At 40.4% G+C, this 18,892-nt stretch overlaps 1 protein-coding gene across 4 annotated transcripts in view; it reads left to right on the forward strand.

The window, feature by feature from the left end:
- The window catches only part of cab39l (calcium binding protein 39-like), a 63,859-nt gene that overhangs the window by 39,681 nt on the left and 5,286 nt on the right, over window positions 1-18,892 (forward strand). For all 4 annotated transcript variants that reach the window (XM_078232177.1, XM_078232179.1, XM_078232178.1 and 1 more), the window contains 3 exons: window positions 154-213; window positions 349-414; window positions 10,366-10,509. In XM_078232177.1, coding sequence (XP_078088303.1) covers window positions 154-213; window positions 349-414; window positions 10,366-10,509 — 270 coding nt within the window. The remainder of the gene's footprint in view (window positions 1-153; window positions 214-348; window positions 415-10,365; window positions 10,510-18,892) is intronic.

An 18,892-nucleotide genomic window follows, 5' to 3' on the forward strand; every position in this document is an offset into this window, starting at 1 on the left:
ACATGCCAACTGAGAACCAAACTCCAAACAGATCCTGAGACTTTATCTTTGAAAGAGTCAGGATTAAGAGCATTAACCCACCAATTTGGTCCATTTTGAGGTGTAATATTTTTTCTTTGGTTTAGAGTTAACTTGTGCGATATTTTATTGCAGGACTTACTCACAAGACATAAAGTCATGTGTGGGCACTTTTTAGAACAGAATTATGATCTGGTAAGTAAGCAAAAAAAGTTCTGGTACCTGCCTTTAAATTTCCTTTGCGTTTTCATGTTAATTTTGAGTGTATTTAATGAACTTCTAAAAAGAACCAAATTTCTGATTTTGGTCAAATTTATTTTTTCTTTCAAGGTATTTAATGACTATGAGAAGTTGTTGCATTCCGAAAACTATGTGACAAAAAGGCAGTCTTTAAAGGTAACAAAATAAATTTGGTCTAATTGTGTAGCACATTTAATATTTGCAAATAAGTATACAAAGTGTCAACATTTATTACATTAATTGCTTCACTTAGGCTTCTCTTAAAGGAAATCTCACTTTTGTAGTCTCTTGGTAGTAAGAACTTGAGTATTGCTTAAAAAAAGAGAGATGCCATCAAAGCTTTTCGTCTTGTACTCATCAGGACAGAATAACAAGTATACCAAATTTCAAAGGGAACAATTTATACTGCATGAGAATAAAGTGTTGATTGGTAAAAGTGTTGTCGTGGAGTATGCACAAGAGAACAGTTAACTGCCAAGCTTTTATTTAAATTCAAACTGGGGAAGTCAACGATGGTCAAGGCATTGCCAAGGGGAATGAACCAGGGAATAGCTGTCCTTTCTTTCCAATAGCTTTAGCACAGTTGGGACTGTTTAGTAAGTGCTGTTCAATCACGGAATCGCATCTAATGTTGGGCACTATATTCTGAGTTTAAAATCATGGGCTGGTTGAGTATAGTCAGTACTTTGCCTTTTGCGAACAGCCAAAGGAATGTGCTGTGCTGTTTGATACAATTCGCCAGTTGTTGGGACATATGGCCAACATGCCTGGCATCACACCAGCACTGAAATAATATATACACATTCCCATGTTTCTCAATTGAGTTGTAAGCAGAGCATCTTTTTGGCTTGTTGGCAGCACTCTGTTAGTGGAATATGATTTGGGTTGCTACTGCATAATAGCAAGATGAAATGGCTGACTTCACCTGTTGTTCATATTTTTGACACACCTTATCCTTCTAGGATGATCTGAGAGACTGGATACTTTTCAGGACAGAAAATGGTGGCTTTAGACCCATTCTTGAGATTGGCATATTGTGCAATGACCTGATCAGAGTAACCATTATCCCGTAGGATAGCTTTGATGTGCCCTGTTTCAGCATTAAGCTTTCACGGTGAGCAAATGGCTTGGGTCCTATTTACAAGGTCGCCAATGAGGTCAATCGTATCGCACGTGGAACTGTAGGAATCCCAATGTGTATATATTAACCTGTAAAGATGGGATTGCGGTAGGTGGTATTAGAGAATATGTTGGCAAATTTCTGGACTAGCATATCGAGCAAAGGAAGCTTGCTTAACTGCTGCATGTTGCAGGTGAATTTGAGTGCAGAATAGAGCTCATTAAGGAGTATAAGGAAATTCTTATATTCAGCTGCAGTTTCAAATACAAGAAATGTGTCATCCACATATCAGAAACATGCGAGGGTTAGAAGGTTAGGGATCATTCCATGGAAGACCTCGTGGAAACTGACAAGGATGTTAGAACTCAGTGTAGAGGTGTTCCCATAGCAACACCATCTGTTTGGCATACATGGTGTCATTAAAACTGAACTCAACTGCAAGTTTGAGTTCATAAGATCAATGAAAACAGATTCGAACAATGGCGATGCATGTTGGTCACCATATTATAGTGATGTGGTGCAAACATCTATGGCTTCCTTGAGTGATACATTAGTGAATTGGCTAGCAATGTTGAGCAAGCACATAGAAACATCATTGCTATCGGTATGCATGCCCTGTATGATCTTCACAAAGTTGAAGGAATCCTCCGTCATGCATGTTGAAAACTTGCTCAGAACTGGTTGTAGCAACTCGCTCATTCAGCTGATTCATGTTTGCAGACCCAGTTATAGGTAGGACATAAAGGGACATCACTTTTGTGTGCCTTGGGCAGCCCATACATATGTTGGTGCAGTGAACAAGAGAACAAATCCTAACCATATTACATTATCAGACAGCTTGTTACACTTACACAAGTTCAGCAAGCACGTCTTAAAATTATTTTTATTAGTTTTCAAAAGAGATAAGGAGCAAACAAAGTACAATACAATGATGCAGCTCCCCCCTCCAGTAAGCAAGTGAACAAACTATGCAGAACAGGAGCAAACAAAAACCCAATTAAAACTAACAGTCCACAATAATTAACTCTTTAAAGAGAGAGAAAAAAGGCTACCACCTATGATAACATTTCTTAGTGGATCATCTTATGGTGAAAAGACATTAAGTCTTCTAACCAGGATGAAGCAGTGAGTGGTTTGGGAGATCTCCAAGTTAATAGAATCCACCTGCAAGCTATTAATGAAGCAAATGCAATGACGTCTGCCTTAATCCTATTGCGATTGACCGTTCCCTAAAGTTTAGATGGGACTCCAAATATGGCTGTCGAAGGGCAAGGCTGCAAGTCTAAGTCTAGAACTTTGGAGAGAGTGTCAAAGAAAGATGACCAAAAGCCGGCCAGTTTCAAACACAACCAGAATGTGTGGGTATGCGCCCCAGGGGCAAGTGAACACCTGTCACATTTATTGTTTGTGTTGGAAAAATACTTGTTAATTCTGGCCTTGTTGAAGTGCATTCTGTCCAGAACTTTAAATTGAATTCCGTTTAACCTAGTGCAGGAGAATGTGGAGTTGATTCTAAAGAGAGCCTCCTTCCACCAGTCATCTGCGAGACCAAATCTAAGATCAGCCTCAAGCCATTTCTTATCTTGTGGAAAGGGGAGGGTCCAGAGGATAGCATGGGATCATACAATCTTGAAATAAAACCTCCGTGAGTTTGAGGCAGTGAAAAAATTCCTTTCAATGATTATGTTTAGAGATAGTTGAGGAAAGGATGAGCAATGTCAGTGAATTAAACTGTGGGCGTGAAAATAACAGTAAAGGCTAAATTAAGGCAAATTAAGTTTGGTTGCCCATTTCAGCGAGCTTGCAAAAGCCCTAACGATAAACATGGGTAAACCATTCAAGTCCCCTCTCCCTTCACAAGGCAAATAAAGCTTGAAAGGCAAGAATAAGTAGTTGTTACAATTAGGCCTAGTAGTGAAGGAGAGGTAAGTTTAAAATGTTGATGAAATTGCTTCCATATTTAAAAAATAGAAATTGCGATTGGATTTGATGTGTATTTAGAAGGAGATGAGGATAGTGGTGCACAAATTAAGGCATAGAGAGAGGATGAACAACAGCAACGCACTTCCATTAGACACCAGTTTATACTTGTGTGAAGTTGTACGAACTAAGGAATAGCATGATGGGAAAATTGGTCAGCTCTTTGGTACAATATAAGCAAGGCTGACTCTGCATAACTTTAAGACTGTATGAGTAAATAAAACAAGATAAGGTCAGGGATGACGGAGTCACCGACCTTCTGTTGCATCAAAGGACAAGATAAGGGTATGAATGACGAGACAAAGAGATCTAGGAGGTCAGCAAGTTGTGCCATGATTAATGATATTGCTTATGATTCTATTACTGATCGAATTCCTGAATATGCTCTGGTCACGCAAACTGATAATGATTATGTATAAATACTGAACTAATTCTTTGTGTAATTGCGGACTTGAGGAGGAATTAGCAAGTTGTACCAACTGCTCTCTGAACTCAAGTTTTCAGCCAAAACTGCATGCAGTCTTTCGTAAATAAATACTAGTTGTTTTGTCGGAACGAATTTTGTTGAGTTTTTCTATCACAGTCAAGAAGCAGGAAAGTTTCCGCTTCAACACTTGGATCGTGACACCATATTAAAATTTTGTGAAGTTTTGTGTCAACAAATGCTGTCCAATCATGGATTCACATCTAACATTGGACGGGATTTTACGGACTCACTCGAGCAAGGCCAGAAATTCCCGCCCGAGGTCAACGGAAATATCCATTGTCGGACTCTCGCCTGCTCTGATTCCATGGCGGGCGAGTGGTAGAGTTCCAGCCATTATATTTGAGTTCTACAAGCACAGGCTTGTTGATGTGATCCGTACATTGCCTATTGTGAAAAGCTGAAGGACATGCTGTTTGATACAATCCATCAATTGTTAGGATGTATGGCCTATATACCTGGTCTTTCACCGGCACAGAATGAGGAATGTGCCTTTTTTGAATTGAAACAGAAGCATTGGAGACAATAGTTCCCTAAAGTTTAAAGTTTCTTTATTAGTCACATGTAGGCTTACATGGTGCATTCTCCATGACAGAACATTGACCTATCAGTCAACTTGCCAACTATCAGCCTTTTCTTTTCAGCAGTGTAAATTATTGCTTCATTCAAAACTTGGCATGCTTGCATCTGTCCTGAAAAGTACAAGACAACAAGTTTCAACAGCATGTATCTGCAATAATCAAATTTTGTGGTATCAAGTAACTATTTATAGACAATACATTGTATGTAATTCAATTTCATTTAACAGTTAGCACACGGTGCTATGTCCTGAAAATAATTTATTTGATTGTAAAGGAGCTAGATAATATATGCAGTTAGATTTGTGTCTCGCACCTAGTTGTGATTCATGAATCATCATTATTGAACTGTGCAAGCTGTCATTATATTTCTTGTATTCAGATAAAAAATTGAAGGGTATCGGTGGTATTTCCAGGAGGCTGAGTTTCTAGTGCTTCTCAATCCATTGGAGGTTCCATGATGATTAAACAGTTAAATCCTGTTACAGTTTTGTATTGCTAAGTTAACAAAGTATCACATCTTTGCTGCTTTTGTACCTGAATAGATACAATTTAATTTTTTGTAATCAAGTTAATCTGTTGTACTGATTTTTCTGTTTTGGTTTTCATAAATCTGACTTGTCGTTCGAAACCTAAGTTCTATGATCTGATAGTTATTTCGCAATTCAATAAACTAACCACAGTTAATAGGGGCAGGAGTTGTCCATTCGGCCCACTGAGCCTGCTCCACCACTCAATAAGATCATGGCTGACCTGATTTGTGCCCTAAGCTCCACTTTTCTGCCTGTCCCCTTAACTCTTGATTCTTCTGTAGATCAAAAATTTGTATAACTCAGCCTTTAATATATTAAATGATCCAGCCTCCACTGCTCTCTGGAACAGAATTCCAAAGACTAACAACCTTCTCGGAGACATAATTTTGTCTCATCTTCATCTTATGGGAGACCCCTTATTTTTAAACTTGCTCTTCAATACTGTGATAGGTATGTCCCTGTCAGGCAAGGAGGAATTGGTAGGGCTAGGGAACCGTGGTGCACCAAAAAAGTTTCTTTGTTGGTTAAAAAGAAAAAGGAGGCTTATGTTCGGATGAGACGTGAGCACTCGGGTAGTGCACTAGAAAGCTTTAGATTGGCTAAGAGGGAGTTGAAGAGCGAGCTTAGAAGGGCTAAAAGGGGACATGAGAAGACTTTGGCGGATAGGGTTAAAGAGAATCCTAAGGCGTTCTATAGGTATGTCAAGAACAGAAGGTTGGTTAGGGCAAGTTTAGGGCCAGTTATAGATGGCAGAGGGAAGTTATGTGTGGAACCGGAGGAGATTGGTGAAGCATTGAACCAATATTTCTCTTCGGTGTTCACGCAAGGGGACATGAATATAGCTGAGGAGGACACTGGGTTGCAAGGGAGTAGAATAGACAGTATTACAGTTGATAAGGAGGATGTGCAGGATATTCTGGAGGGTCTGAAAATAGATAAATCCCCTGGTCCGGATGGGATTTATCCAAGGATTCTCTGGGAGGCAAGAGAAGTGATTGCAGAGCCTCTGGCTCTGATCTTCAGGTCGTCGTTGGCCTCTGGTATAGTACCAGAAGATTGGAGGTTAGCGAATGTTGTCCCATTGTTTAAGAAGGGGAACAGAGACTTCCCCGGGAATTATAGACCGGTGAGTCTCACTTCTGTTGTCGGCAAGATGTTGGAAAAAATTATAAGGGATAGGATTTATAGTTATTTGGAGAGTAATGAATTGATAGGTGATAGTCAGCATGGTTTTGTGGCAGGTAGGTCGTGCCTTACTAACCTTATTGAGTTTTTTGAGAAAGTGACCAAGGAGGTGGATGGGGGCAAGGCAGTGGACGTGGTATATATGGATTTTAGTAAGGCGTTTGATAAGGTTCACCATGGTAGGCTTCTGCAGAAAATGCAGATGTATGGGATTGGGGGTGATCTAGGAAATTGGATCAGGAATTGGCTAGCGGATAGGAAACAGAGGGTGGTGGTTGATAGTAAATATTCATCATGGAGTGCGGTTACAAGTGGTGTACCTCAGGGATCTGTTTTGGGGCCACTGCTGTTTGTAATATTTATTAATGATCTGGATGAGGGTATAGTTGGGTGGATTAGCAAATTTGCTGATGACACCAAAGTCGGTGGTGTGGTAGACAGTGAGGAAGGGTGTCGTAGTTTGCAGGAAGACTTAGACAGGTTGCAAAGTTGGGCCGAGAGGTGGCGGATGGAGTTTAATGCGGAGAAGTGTGAGGTAATTCACTTTGGTAGGAATAACAGATGTGTTGAGTATAGGGCTAACGGGAGGACTTTGAATAGTGTGGAGGAGCAGAGGGATCTAGGTGTATGTGTGCATAGATCCCTGAAAGTTGGGAATCAAGTAGATAAGGTTGTTAAGAAGGCATATGGTGTCTTGGCGTTTATTGGTAGGGGGATTGAATTTAGGAGTCGTAGCGTTATGTTGCAACTGTACACAACTCTGGTGCGGCCGCACTTGGAGTACTGTGTGCAGTTCTGGTCCCCACATTACAGGAAGGATGTGGAGGCTTTGGAGAGGGTGCAGAGGAGGTTTACCAGGATGTTGCCTGGTATGGAGGGGAGATCCTATGAGGAGAGGCTGAGGGATTTGGGATTGTTTTCGCTGGAAAGGCGGCGGCTAAGAGGGGATCTTATTGAAACATATAAGATGATTAGAGGTTTAGATAGGGTGGATAGTGATAGCCTTTTTCCTCTGATGGAGAAATCCAGCACGAGGGGGCATGGCTTTAAATTGAGGGGGGGTAGTTATAGAACCGATGTCAGGGGTAGGTTCTTTACCCAGAGGGTGGTGAGGGATTGGAATGCCCTGCCAGCATCAGTAGTAAATGCGCCTAGTTTGGGGGCGTTTAAGAGATCCGTAGATAGGTTCATGGACGAAAAGAAATTGGTTTAGGTTGGAGGGTCACAGTTTTTTTTTTAACTGGTCGGTGCAACATCGTGGGCCGAAGGGCCTGTTCTGCGCTGTAATGTTCTATGTTCTATGTTCTATGTTCAACTTCTAAATACTGTGAGTAACCATAGTCTGACCTTGCCTTAGCTCATTTGCTAAAACCCTCATCACCTTGGCTACCTCTAGATTTTACAATTCCACTAGTACTCTCCTGGTTGGCCTCCCATCTTCCAACTTGTGCTCGTCCAAAACTCTGCTACTTGTATTTTAGCTCTCACGAAGTTTTCACAAATTACCGCTGTGTTTACTGACCTATGCTGACTCCAAGTCCAACTGCCTTTTTAAAGCCCTCCCCCTCACTTTCAAAGTCCTCCATGACCTTGCCCCTCCCAACCTCCCATACCCTCTTTTGTTCAACAAGCCTTTGAGATATTTGCATTCATTTAAATCTGACATCTTGTACATCCCAGATTTAAATTGCCCCATGATTGTCGATTGTGTTTTCAACTGGTTGGTCCTAAGTTCTAGAGCCTCTCCCTTAAACTCTTCTATCTTTTTTAAGATGCTATAAAACCTACCTCATTGACCAAACATTTTCTCACCTTTCCGTTATCTGCTTCTGCGGTTCATTGTCAGAAATGTTTTTATTCATAATGTTCTTGTCCAGCACCTTGAGATGTAAAATGCTGTACACATTCAAACTGCTGTATATATAAGCCACATTGTATGTCTCATGGCCCTTCAACTCTGTCCCCCTCCCCCCTTCTGAAATTCCTCTCATCGTGGTTGGGTTGCAGCGTATCCTGCCCTCTGGGATTCCCTGGCTGCTAATTCCATCATTTTCAATTTTGGTTTGCTGTGCTTTTCCCTAGCCTTTAGAACACTATCAGGGTGCAAGTTTTCAGCCATCTTGCCTTCACAATCAGAAACTTACTAATCCTTACCCTTGCTAAATCTATCATCACCATCACATACCTCCATAAACCAATCTCTCTTTGATCACACTTTGCAGACCTGCTCTTATAACCCTCTTGACCCTGTTGTTTCCATCAGTTCCTAAAGGTGTAAATGCACTTTTGCACTAGTTGCATCGGTGGCAAATTCATGCATGTCCACTGGCACAGTAACCAGCATTTGTACAATCCTCCAAGTCCAATAAAATATCCCAAAGTGTTTCATGCAAGGACAGAGATAGATAGCAGAATCGCCAGAATAAACTCACAACTTTTTTCACTCTATGTTTAAATAGACATTTAAATAGAAATGCTGGCAGACATGAGATTTTTAATCAAATTATAGATGCATCTTCAGGAGGTGAAGTATTAAAGAAGCAATAACTCAGACAATTAATTCAGGGGTGGCAGAGTGGTTAGCAAAGCTATCTCTCAGCGCTAGAAACCCGGGTTCAATTCTGGCCTTGGGTCACTGTGTGGAGTTTGCATGTTCTTCCCGTGTCTGCGTGGGTTTCCTCCAGATGCTCCGTTTTCCTCCCACAGTCCAAAGATGTGCAGGTTGTGTGGATTGGCCATGCTAAATTACCCCTTAGTGTCGGGAGCTAGCAGAATAAATACATTGGGTCACGGAGATAGGGCTTAGGTGGGATTGTTGTTGGTGGAGACTCAATGGGCCGAATGGCCGCCTCCTGCACTGTAGGGATTCTATGAATGTGAGATTTTCTGCACTGTCAGGTGCCCAAAAAGTGTTGCTATTTTGATGGTTATCGAATACACTACCTTCCAAGGGATTGGGAGTTTATACTAGCAAGGACTTTTTTAATGTTGGATTTTTTTAGGTGATTGCCTGTACAGAAGAATTGTATAGATATTTCTATATACTTCTCATAAGATGTTGATAATTGACGTTAAAATGGAAGGGTCATCTATTGGAGAAAATAATATTTGGGCTTTTTTTTTTAAACTGGAGAAACCTGTAACTTTCACAATCTGTTATTTTTATGTTGTGCCATATATGATTTGTCCAGTTCTTCTTTGCTCTAAATTAAATTTTAAATCCCAATGTCATGTTTTGAATTTTTAATTTGCTTTCCATACACACACACACTATTGAGAACAGCCCTGTCACAAAGTCAGCAGTAATGTCTGCTGCTGTGACTGTGATCTTGGTGCATTATCATTCCTTGGCTTCTTCTATCTGACATTTGATTAAGGTCAATCATGCTATCCATGGGGCTCCTCTTTTGTTTGTAGTACCACTCTCTGCAGATTGCTAGCAATGTCATCTTCTCTTTCTGCTCGCTTCTTCTTTTCTTCAATTAACTGTTGCTCTTTGCCAACACCATGTATGGGCATGGGTTTCTGTATATACATTGGCAGCCACTCTACTTCTGTAGCATTATCATCTACAGCAGCCCCTATCCCACCCTACTGACTAGCAGGGAAAGTTCAGATGGGGGAGTTAAAACCTGAAAATCAAAATCCCAACACACTACGTTCCTGACCACCACACTATTTACAGTGATGACTTAGACCATGGATCAAGACTCCCATTAAAAGTGGGCAGGGGCCTATTTAAGATTCATAAGTTGCAACATGATGATATCCTGGTGCCGCAATAAGAACAGAAAAAAATGTTAATTTCAACACAGAGGTCATCCCTTACAGTTCGCTACCCAGTAGAGACTGCGGAAGGTTTTGAACTTTACCTGTCTTTGAAATCCTTGTGGGCACAAGGATCAGAAATGCTTCTCTTTTCTCAGAGCACAGGTAACCAGTCATGATCTTATTTGCATTCCTTTGTTACACTCTCCTTCATACCCCGAGATGCAGACCAGAGCTTTTACAGATTTATCTTGCTGCAACTTGTTTTTGGTATTACCAGTAAGGGTCTTTTATTCATTCAGTTTGGCCTGAACCATTACTAAAGAAAAATTAATTTTATAGGTGAGGTGTGAAGTGAACAAGTTAAGTTATGCACCTATAAACTTATGAGTTTATGTTGAATGCAGTATTGTGTTGTGCACTGTTCTTTGACATTTATTCTTTCTGTTACTGATCAAGCTTGTTGGAGAGCTGCTTTTGGACAGACACAATTTTACGGTTATGACAAGGTACATCAGCAAACCTGAAAACCTCAAGCTCATGATGAATCTCTTAAGGGACCAAAGTAGGAATATTCAGTTTGAGGCATTTCATGTATTCAAGGTGAGTCTTTATGATTTATTTTTTAAAAAGCAGGCTGATCTGGGATAAATGAAACTTAGCCTACTAATAGATCGCCTTGAAAACTGGAAAATAATTGTTTGACTAAAAACCATCTCACTAGGATAACTTCATCCTTCAGTCTAGATTGAGTATAGTTTCTTATCTTCTTGACCCTTGATGAAGGAGGTTGACAGAAGAAATAAATAAGCTAATTTTTCTTATTTTAAATTGAGTTGGAGATTGTGTTTAATTTTTAAAACTGGAATGCATCCTCGCGACTTCCATCCACACATTCTCGGTTTGAAACATTCACTAAGGCATTACAGCTATAGAGGATTGCTAGTTACAGAATACAGTAGTTTTGCCACCAATAAATTTGTAATGATTCAAGCCAATTGGTTTTCTAATTATCTCCACCTTTTGCTTCTTAAAATCTCTTCGGCCAAGTGTTTAATCACTTTTCTAAATGTCTCCTCATTTGACTTAATATCAGGTTTTGTTTTAGATTCACTCCTGTGAATCACCTTTCGATATTTTGCTACATTAAAGTCTAAACACGCTGTGTTAAGTGGACTGGTAACAGTCAATCACTGGGGTTTTCTGAGGGCCTAATTGATAAAGCTATTTTCTGATGTTTCACTGTGCCACACAGACTGGAAACCCAAGGACTTGACTCACAGTTCATACTGAGTTACCTTGATTAGGGGAGGGTGTTGTCAATAGTTCATGTGGTTATGAACAGATGATGGAATCTGAGTTGACACTGACTGATAACAAAACTGAAGATGCAGATGTTGCGATATCAAGATTAGACTCGGCTGTGAAGTGTGTGAACGCTCTCCCTCCCAGTCAAGCAACCTCCTGACACTCTGCTTTGCCCCACATATGGGTGCGATAGTAATGTTTGAGCCACATCCTAGTAATAACCAACACTTGAATTTAAACCTTTAAAAAGAGCTTTCAGTTTTGACCTGGTCTGCTCTTCAAAATATGAAAAGAATGTCTAATTAGGCCTCCTATGTTTCTTTGAGAAATGGTGTTTAGTTTTCACACTTTCAGTTCTGCTGATCTGTTATCACTTCTGAGCTATTGATTTGAGCAAATTTTTTCCTGTCCTTTCAGTTGTGTTACGAGATCTGTTTCTCTTTAAAGTGACTTCCATTTATACTAATGTAAAAAGCACCTTTAAAATGTTTCACCAATGCACCCGGGAAACAGAACAAACCAGGAGAAAGGATAGCAGGTGAGAAGCAGAGAATTTACAGCACCGAAGGTGCCCATTTGGCCCATGTCTGACAGCTGAAAAAGAGCTATCCAGCCGAACCCCACTTTTGAGCCAGATCCAATCTTTCCTCAGTATAAAATTCTCCACTCCTGGCAGCATTCTCGCAAGTCTCCTCTATACCCTGTCGAGTGGGATCGCATCTTTCCTGCAATGTAGTAAACCAGACTATACACAGTACTCCAGTTGTGGCCTATCTAGTGTTTTATACAGTTCTAGCACAACCACCATAATATTACATTCTGTGCCATGGCTAATAAAGGACATTCCCGCATTCCTCAACTATTTTACCTAATTGCCCATATCCTCTGCCTCCAAATACTAGTTACCTTTCTCACCTGTGATTGGCCTACTTCTTCCATATTTAACCTCTAGCTCTTCATGTTTATATAAACCATCTTTAGATTTTCTTTGATTTTGCTTGCCACTTTTTTTCACGTCCTCCCTCCCCACTTTCCTGATTTTCTTTTTAACTTCACTCCTGCAATAAGCTTCCATTTTTTTGCCTTGCCCTACCCTGTATTCTCTTTGATATACAGGGACATCTAGTTCGGAGTGCCACTCTTTCTTTCCTGAGAGATTTTTTTGTATGAATCCTCTCTTTCCCCTTCATTTAATGCCTTCCATGTCTCTGACTGTGATTTACCTTCATGTAGCTGTGACATTAGTGAACCCATCTGGTTCACTAATGTCCTTTAGAGAAGGAAATCTGCCGTCCTTACCTGGTCTGTGACGCCAGAGCCACAGCAATGTGGTTGACTCTCAACTTCCCTCCAAGGGCAACTAGGGACAGACAAAAAGTGCTGGCCAGCCAGCGACGCCCATGTCCCACGAATGATAAAATCTGCCAATCATTAAATCTATGCCCCTAGTCACGGATTTCTCTCCTAAAGTAAATAGGTCCTTCTAACTAGGCCCCTTATGATATTGTACATCTGACTAAGTCTCCCCTCAGCCTCCTTTATTCCAAGGAGAACAACCTCAGCCCATCCAATCTTTCTTTGTAACTGCAATTTTCCAGTCCTGGCAATATCCTTTTCAACCTCCTCTGTACTCTCTCTCATGCAGTTACATTCTTTCTGCTACAAGTTGACCAGAACTGCACACAATACTCAAGTCATGGCCAAACTAATGTTTTACATGGTTCCAGTGTAATCTCCCTGCTCTTGTATTCTATACCTCTGCTAATAAATGAAATAATTCTATATGCCTTCTTAATTACCTTAACAACCTGTCCACTGATGTCCCCTTCCCCTGTCCAGCTTTTTTTCTTAAAAATAATCCAGAACTGTCCTTCCCTTTTATTGGACTTGCTACATACTGGCTAATAAAGTTCTCCTAGCTACATTTCCAGGAATTTTGTGTCCTCTAAACCTTTTATATTGATTTATCCAGTTAATATTCGGGTAGTTTCAATCCATACTCTTAATGCCTTTCTGTTTCTGCACTTCTCAGAAATTTGTCGACATATTTGACCTCATATTTCCCCTTTTCTGTTTTTCAGTTCAACCTTTTTGGCCTCTTTTTCATTAGACTACTTATGTTTGGTGTATATACCACTTAATTCCTTTGCTGTCTATTTTCTAGCCTTTTTATTTGTCTGCCTTCCATGCTTGCTTACTAATTTTTTGCCTTTTCACTTTAAGTTTTTCTGTTCTTTCTGAATCTATGCTCAGGTTTCCCCACACACCATGCCCCAGGTCAAGCTAGCTTAAAATCTCCAGAACAGCATGAGCGACCTCCCTGCCAGGATATTGCTCCCAGGAAACTAAAGCCCCCAAACTCTCCTGAGCCATGCACAAAAGGCTGGTATTAGGAATGGAGAGTTCAAGTCAGGATATATGGCTGGAGGAGAGGCTGTGGTGGTGAACTGGAGACCATGGAGGAATTTAAACATGAGGCACTAGGTGCTGGGGCGACATGGTAGTTCAGCAAGGATATCAGAGCAAATCATAGAAACATATACCCATTGTGCTTCAGCTGAGAGTTTCCATAGAGTCCTTCAAATTTTCATTTTGAAAGTTACCATTGAATCTGCTTCCATCATCGTTTCAGACAGTGCATTCCAACCCATCATAACACTGTTTATATAAAAACATAATTTCCCCCTCAATTTCTAGTCAATTACCTTAAGTCTGATTCCTCGGGCCTACTGACCTTGCTGCCAGAGGAAACTATTTCTCCCCATGTGCTCAGATATTGGCTTAAATAGAACTTAATGCTGACAGGATGCGTACAACAGGGTTTTCTCAGTGTTTACAACACTGGCTTAACCGCAACAAGTACCACTCAATAATAAATAACAAATATAATAGGGGCAGCAGCACGATGGCACAGTGGTTAGCACTGCTGCCTCACAGCGCCAGGGACCCAGGTTCGATTCCCAGCTTGGGTCACTGTCTGTGTGGAGTTTGCACATTCTCCCCGTGTCGGTGGGTTTCCTCCGGGTGCTCCAGTTTCCTCCCACAGCCTGAAAACCATGCTGGTTAGGTACATTGACCTGAACAGGTGCCGAAGTGTGGCGACTAGGGGAATTTCATAGTAACTTCATTGCAGTGTTACTGTAAGCCTTACTTGTGACTAATAAATAAACTTTTAAACTTCACTTTTCAAGAGTTACGGAGTAAGTGTGTGATTGGTCTGTTTGTGCTCCTAATGGGACAACCCATGCTGCTTTTTGCACTTTAAGAAACTGTATTATGCTTGATCTGGTCCAAAATTACCTGAAGAACAGGATCTCTGCTAATCAGAGACCAGCTTTTTAAATATAGATCTTTCCCTCCCCAATTTTATAGAAACAGAGGTATAAAATACGGTCTTGTCAAAAATAATGAGAAAGAATGGGACAAAGCAAAGAATAATGGGGAGATGGGGTTAACAGAAATGGCATGTTTGAAATATGTGAAGTTTTGTGTAGAATGGTCTTCCTGCTTTTTTATTTCAGTATTGAGCAACTTTCTAACCTGCAATATTAGGGTTTTTGCCAATGTTTGAGAATTGGAATTTTTTTAAGACCTGAAAAGAATAACAACTTGTGGCTTTGAAAAGGGAATTGGATAATTATCTGAAGAGATTTGCAAGCCCAACGGGATAAGGTAGGGAAGTGGGACTAGCTGAGTTGCTGTCACAAAAACATGATGGGCAAAATGGTCTCCTGTGTAAAAACAAAATTATAGACTTGATTATATAGTACCCGTGATATCGTAAAATGTCTGCGTTTCACAGGACCATTACCCAATAAATTTGACACCAAGTCACATGAAATGATGGGACAAATAACCGAGTGTTTGGTCAAGATATTAAGGAGCACCTTAAAGGAAGAAAGAAAAGTAACTTATTGAAGTGGTAGTGAGGAAAGTCTGGAGCTTGGGGCTTCGGCAGCTGAATGCATGCCATCTTTGGTGGTGCACCTAGCATTGGTGAGGCTCAAGAACAGAATTAGAGCAGTATTGATACCTGAGGGTTGTAGTGCTGGAGGAGATTAGAGAGAGGGAAGGGCAAGGCCCTCGTGGAATTTAAAATTGAGCAGTTTTACTGGAGTCATTGTAGATCAGTGTGCATGGGGCAAACGGAACTTGGTGCAAGTCAAGGCATAAGTTCTTTGGACATGTTGATTTTCTGCTTTTATTAAAGTCTAGCTACGTTACGTATGAATAAACACCTTTGAGCTGTAACCAGCCTCCAACATTAATTGTTGTTCCTAAATAATGTTTCACACTCGACTTAATGTTCAGTTCCTAAGTGTGTTAAATGCTTGCAGCAAACAATAATTGGGTGTGTATAAACTGAGGGTGGAGTGTACATTCATTATTCTGTCAATTCATGTTCATTTTACTTAAAACATGTAAGAATCCTACTGTGGAAGTATTTTTTCCAAGACATTATTTCACCATGCCCCACTTTGATGCATGGGCTAACTCAATTGGGGTTGCATTTAGGTAATTTTGCTTTGAAGCCTCTCGGGTTTCTGAGGAAACGAGTGTCGTGAAATTAAAACCAAACCATTGCTCAAGCAAGCAGCATAACCCTAGCCACTCGTGCTCCTTAGTAGAGATAAAATCTGAGCATGTGACCCTTCAGTAGTCTCATTTAGTTCAGTTTTTGTGTAATACAAATCTGCATGTCCTTTATCTAATGAAGTCAAGTCACTTGCACTAACTTGTTGCTTATGGGACTATGTTCCCAAAGTGCACCTGATGTAGGAGTAGTTGGTGCAAAAGCCATCACTTGTTTCATTATAACTAATACTTGTAAAAATGGTTTGGCAAATATTAGTTTTACAGAGGTGAAACTGCACTCTATGTAGATACTGCTTCCTGTTACTTCTGTAGTCAGCAAATAGAAAATGATGGCACAACTGCCTTGCCCTGGAAAGAAACATTTCTTCTATCTTGCAGTTAGTGAAGGTGCAGAGTGCTCTTCCTCTCCATTGTCATAATCAGTGATGGGAATGAGTTGCGTTGAATGAGATGGTGGAGAAAACAGAGTGTATCAGAAATGGCCTGTGAGCTAAAGCAGGACTTGTTTGTCATTAGCCACAAGCCAGTGTGATTTTATCTTAATGAGCTAAGGCATTGAGTTTCTGGTTTTTTAAAATTTATTTATATCCTTTCACGGCTGAGGAGTTTGCAAGTCCCAATGACCTTACTCATGTTTTCTCATAAGTAAGACTGATTTATTTGGAATACAGAGGTGGATTCCTTTATACTGAGAATGTATGGATGCTAGTGGGTGATGAATTGACATTTGGAACCTATTAAACTATGAAAGTAATTTAGAGAGTCTGTTAGGTGCCCACAGTAGTCATACTGTAATTTTATCCTGAAGTGCAATCATTCCTCAAGCATGCTGAATGGTTATAGCACTGAAGGAGGCCTTTCGGCCTGTCATATCTGCATTGCTCTCTGTAGCCTAGTGCCACTCCCAGGCTTTTTCCCTGCAGCCTTGCACATGTTTCCTTTTCGGATAATCCAATTCCCTTTTAAATGCCTCAGTTCGAACTTCCTCCACTATACTCTCAGGCAATGGGTTTCAGATCCCAGCCACTCACTGGGATCAAATGATGCATGTAAATTGTATAAAGAAGTCATGGCATTTGGTGGTTCTTAAAGCTGCTTTAAAATTAGCAAAATGCAAAATTGTTCCCTGTTAAGTTTTGTCAGGATTTGTTGTGATGTGCTGTGGTGCTGAGTCTGCAATCCTAAGCATTGTAAATTCAAATCCCACCATGGCAAGTTGTGAAATTGAAATGAATAAATTTGACAATATGATGACCTGCATCAGGAAAAAGAAATCAAGTGGCCTGCAAAGAAGGTAAAATACTGCCCTTTCTCAGTCCTGTCCACACATGACTAGTTCACAATATGCAGTTAATGCTTAGTATCCTCTGAAGTAGGCTAGTAATTGCCTCAATTCCACAGCCCACCAACTTCTTGGGACAAGTGGAGACTAAACCAACATTTGTCCACATCCTGAAAAGTTTTTTTTCAAAGAGTTCATGTGTTCAAAAAAAAAAAATCTGTTTTTCATTTTCTTTTCCTGTTTTTGAATGTTAAAAAAGAAACAATTGGATGAGGATTTCAGTCAAGGCCCCATCTGCCTACTTATGATGCACAAACTCCCATGCTGCAACTTGAACAAAGAATTCCCCATTCCCCTTCTCCTCCCTCAACCAACATCAGATAATCTGAATAGAAATTACAACACTGAATGGACCATTTGCCCAACAAGTCGATGCCAGTGCTATTGTTCCACATAAGCTTTTTCCCCACCCAACCCAACTTCATTTAACTTGGTCAGCATCTCTTTCTGTTTCCTTATCTGCCAGATAGTTATCTAGTTTCTCCTCAAGTGATACTTGCTCAAATAAAGGATACAGTTGTACAGTGGCTTTTTTACAGGGCTAGTAATCCAGAGGCCTGGACAAATGATCCAGAGATTTAAAATGAAATACCACCATGGCAATTAAATTCAGTTAATGATTAAATAAATCTGGAATAAAAAGCCATCATCAATAATAGCAATTTTCATAAAACTATAATCTCTTTCAAAGAAGGAAATTTTCTGTTTCTGTTCGGTCTGGCCCCTGTGACTCCAGAGCCACAACAATGTGCTTAACTTTGTCCTCAGAAATGGCTTAGCAAGCCACTCGGTTGTATCAAAACTGCCACAACCTTCACCACACAGACTGCAACAGTTCAAGGTGACTCATCATCATCTTCAGGACAATTAGAGATGGGCAATAAATGCTGATCTTGTCATGTCGCCCACATCCCATGAATTAATTTTTAAAAATAAACTATTCCATGTGTTAGCAAGTTCCGCATTCTAACCACACTCTGGGTAAAAAAAGTTCTCCTGAATTATTTATTCAATTTAGTAGTGACTATTGTGTAATTATGACTCCCAGCTTTGGTTTCCCCCAAGTGGAAACAAATGAATCCCTGCATTTTGTTCGCATTTTCATGGTTATGGTCAGTAGTCTGACATTCACTTATTGTTTGTGGGACTTTGTGTACAAATTAGCTGCCATGTTAGCTGACGTGTAGCTGCCAGCCATCTGCTTCTTGCATGGATGGTCAGTATTCAACGTACTGTTTGCCCTGAACTTGATGGGGTCGGCTCAGCAGGTCATCACAGCACTATCGACTCAGGTCAGAGCAATTTGATTTGATTTAGTATTGTCACATGTATTAACATAGTGAAAAGTATTGTTTCTTGCGCGCTATACAAAGCATACCGTTCATAGAGAAGGAAGCGAGACAGTGCAGAATGTAGTGTTACAGTCATAGCTAGGGTATAGAGAAAAATCAACTTAATGCAAGTTAAATTCAAAAGTCTGATGGCAGCGGAGAAGAAGCTGTTCTTGAGTCGGTTGGTATGTGAGCTCAGACTTTTGTATCTTTTTCTCGACGGAAGAATGTGGAAGAGAGAATATCCAGGGTGCGTGGGGTCCTTAATTATGCTGGCTGCTTTGTCGAGGCAGCAGGAAGTGTAGACAGTGTCAATGGATGGGAGGCTGGTTTGCGTGATGGATTGGGCTACATTCACGACCTATTGTAGTTTCTTGTGGTCTTGGGCAGAGCAGGAGCCATACCAAGC

Source organism: Mustelus asterias, chromosome 17, assembly GCF_964213995.1.
Source record: "Mustelus asterias chromosome 17, sMusAst1.hap1.1, whole genome shotgun sequence".
Taxonomy (NCBI): Eukaryota; Metazoa; Chordata; class Chondrichthyes; order Carcharhiniformes; family Triakidae; genus Mustelus; species Mustelus asterias.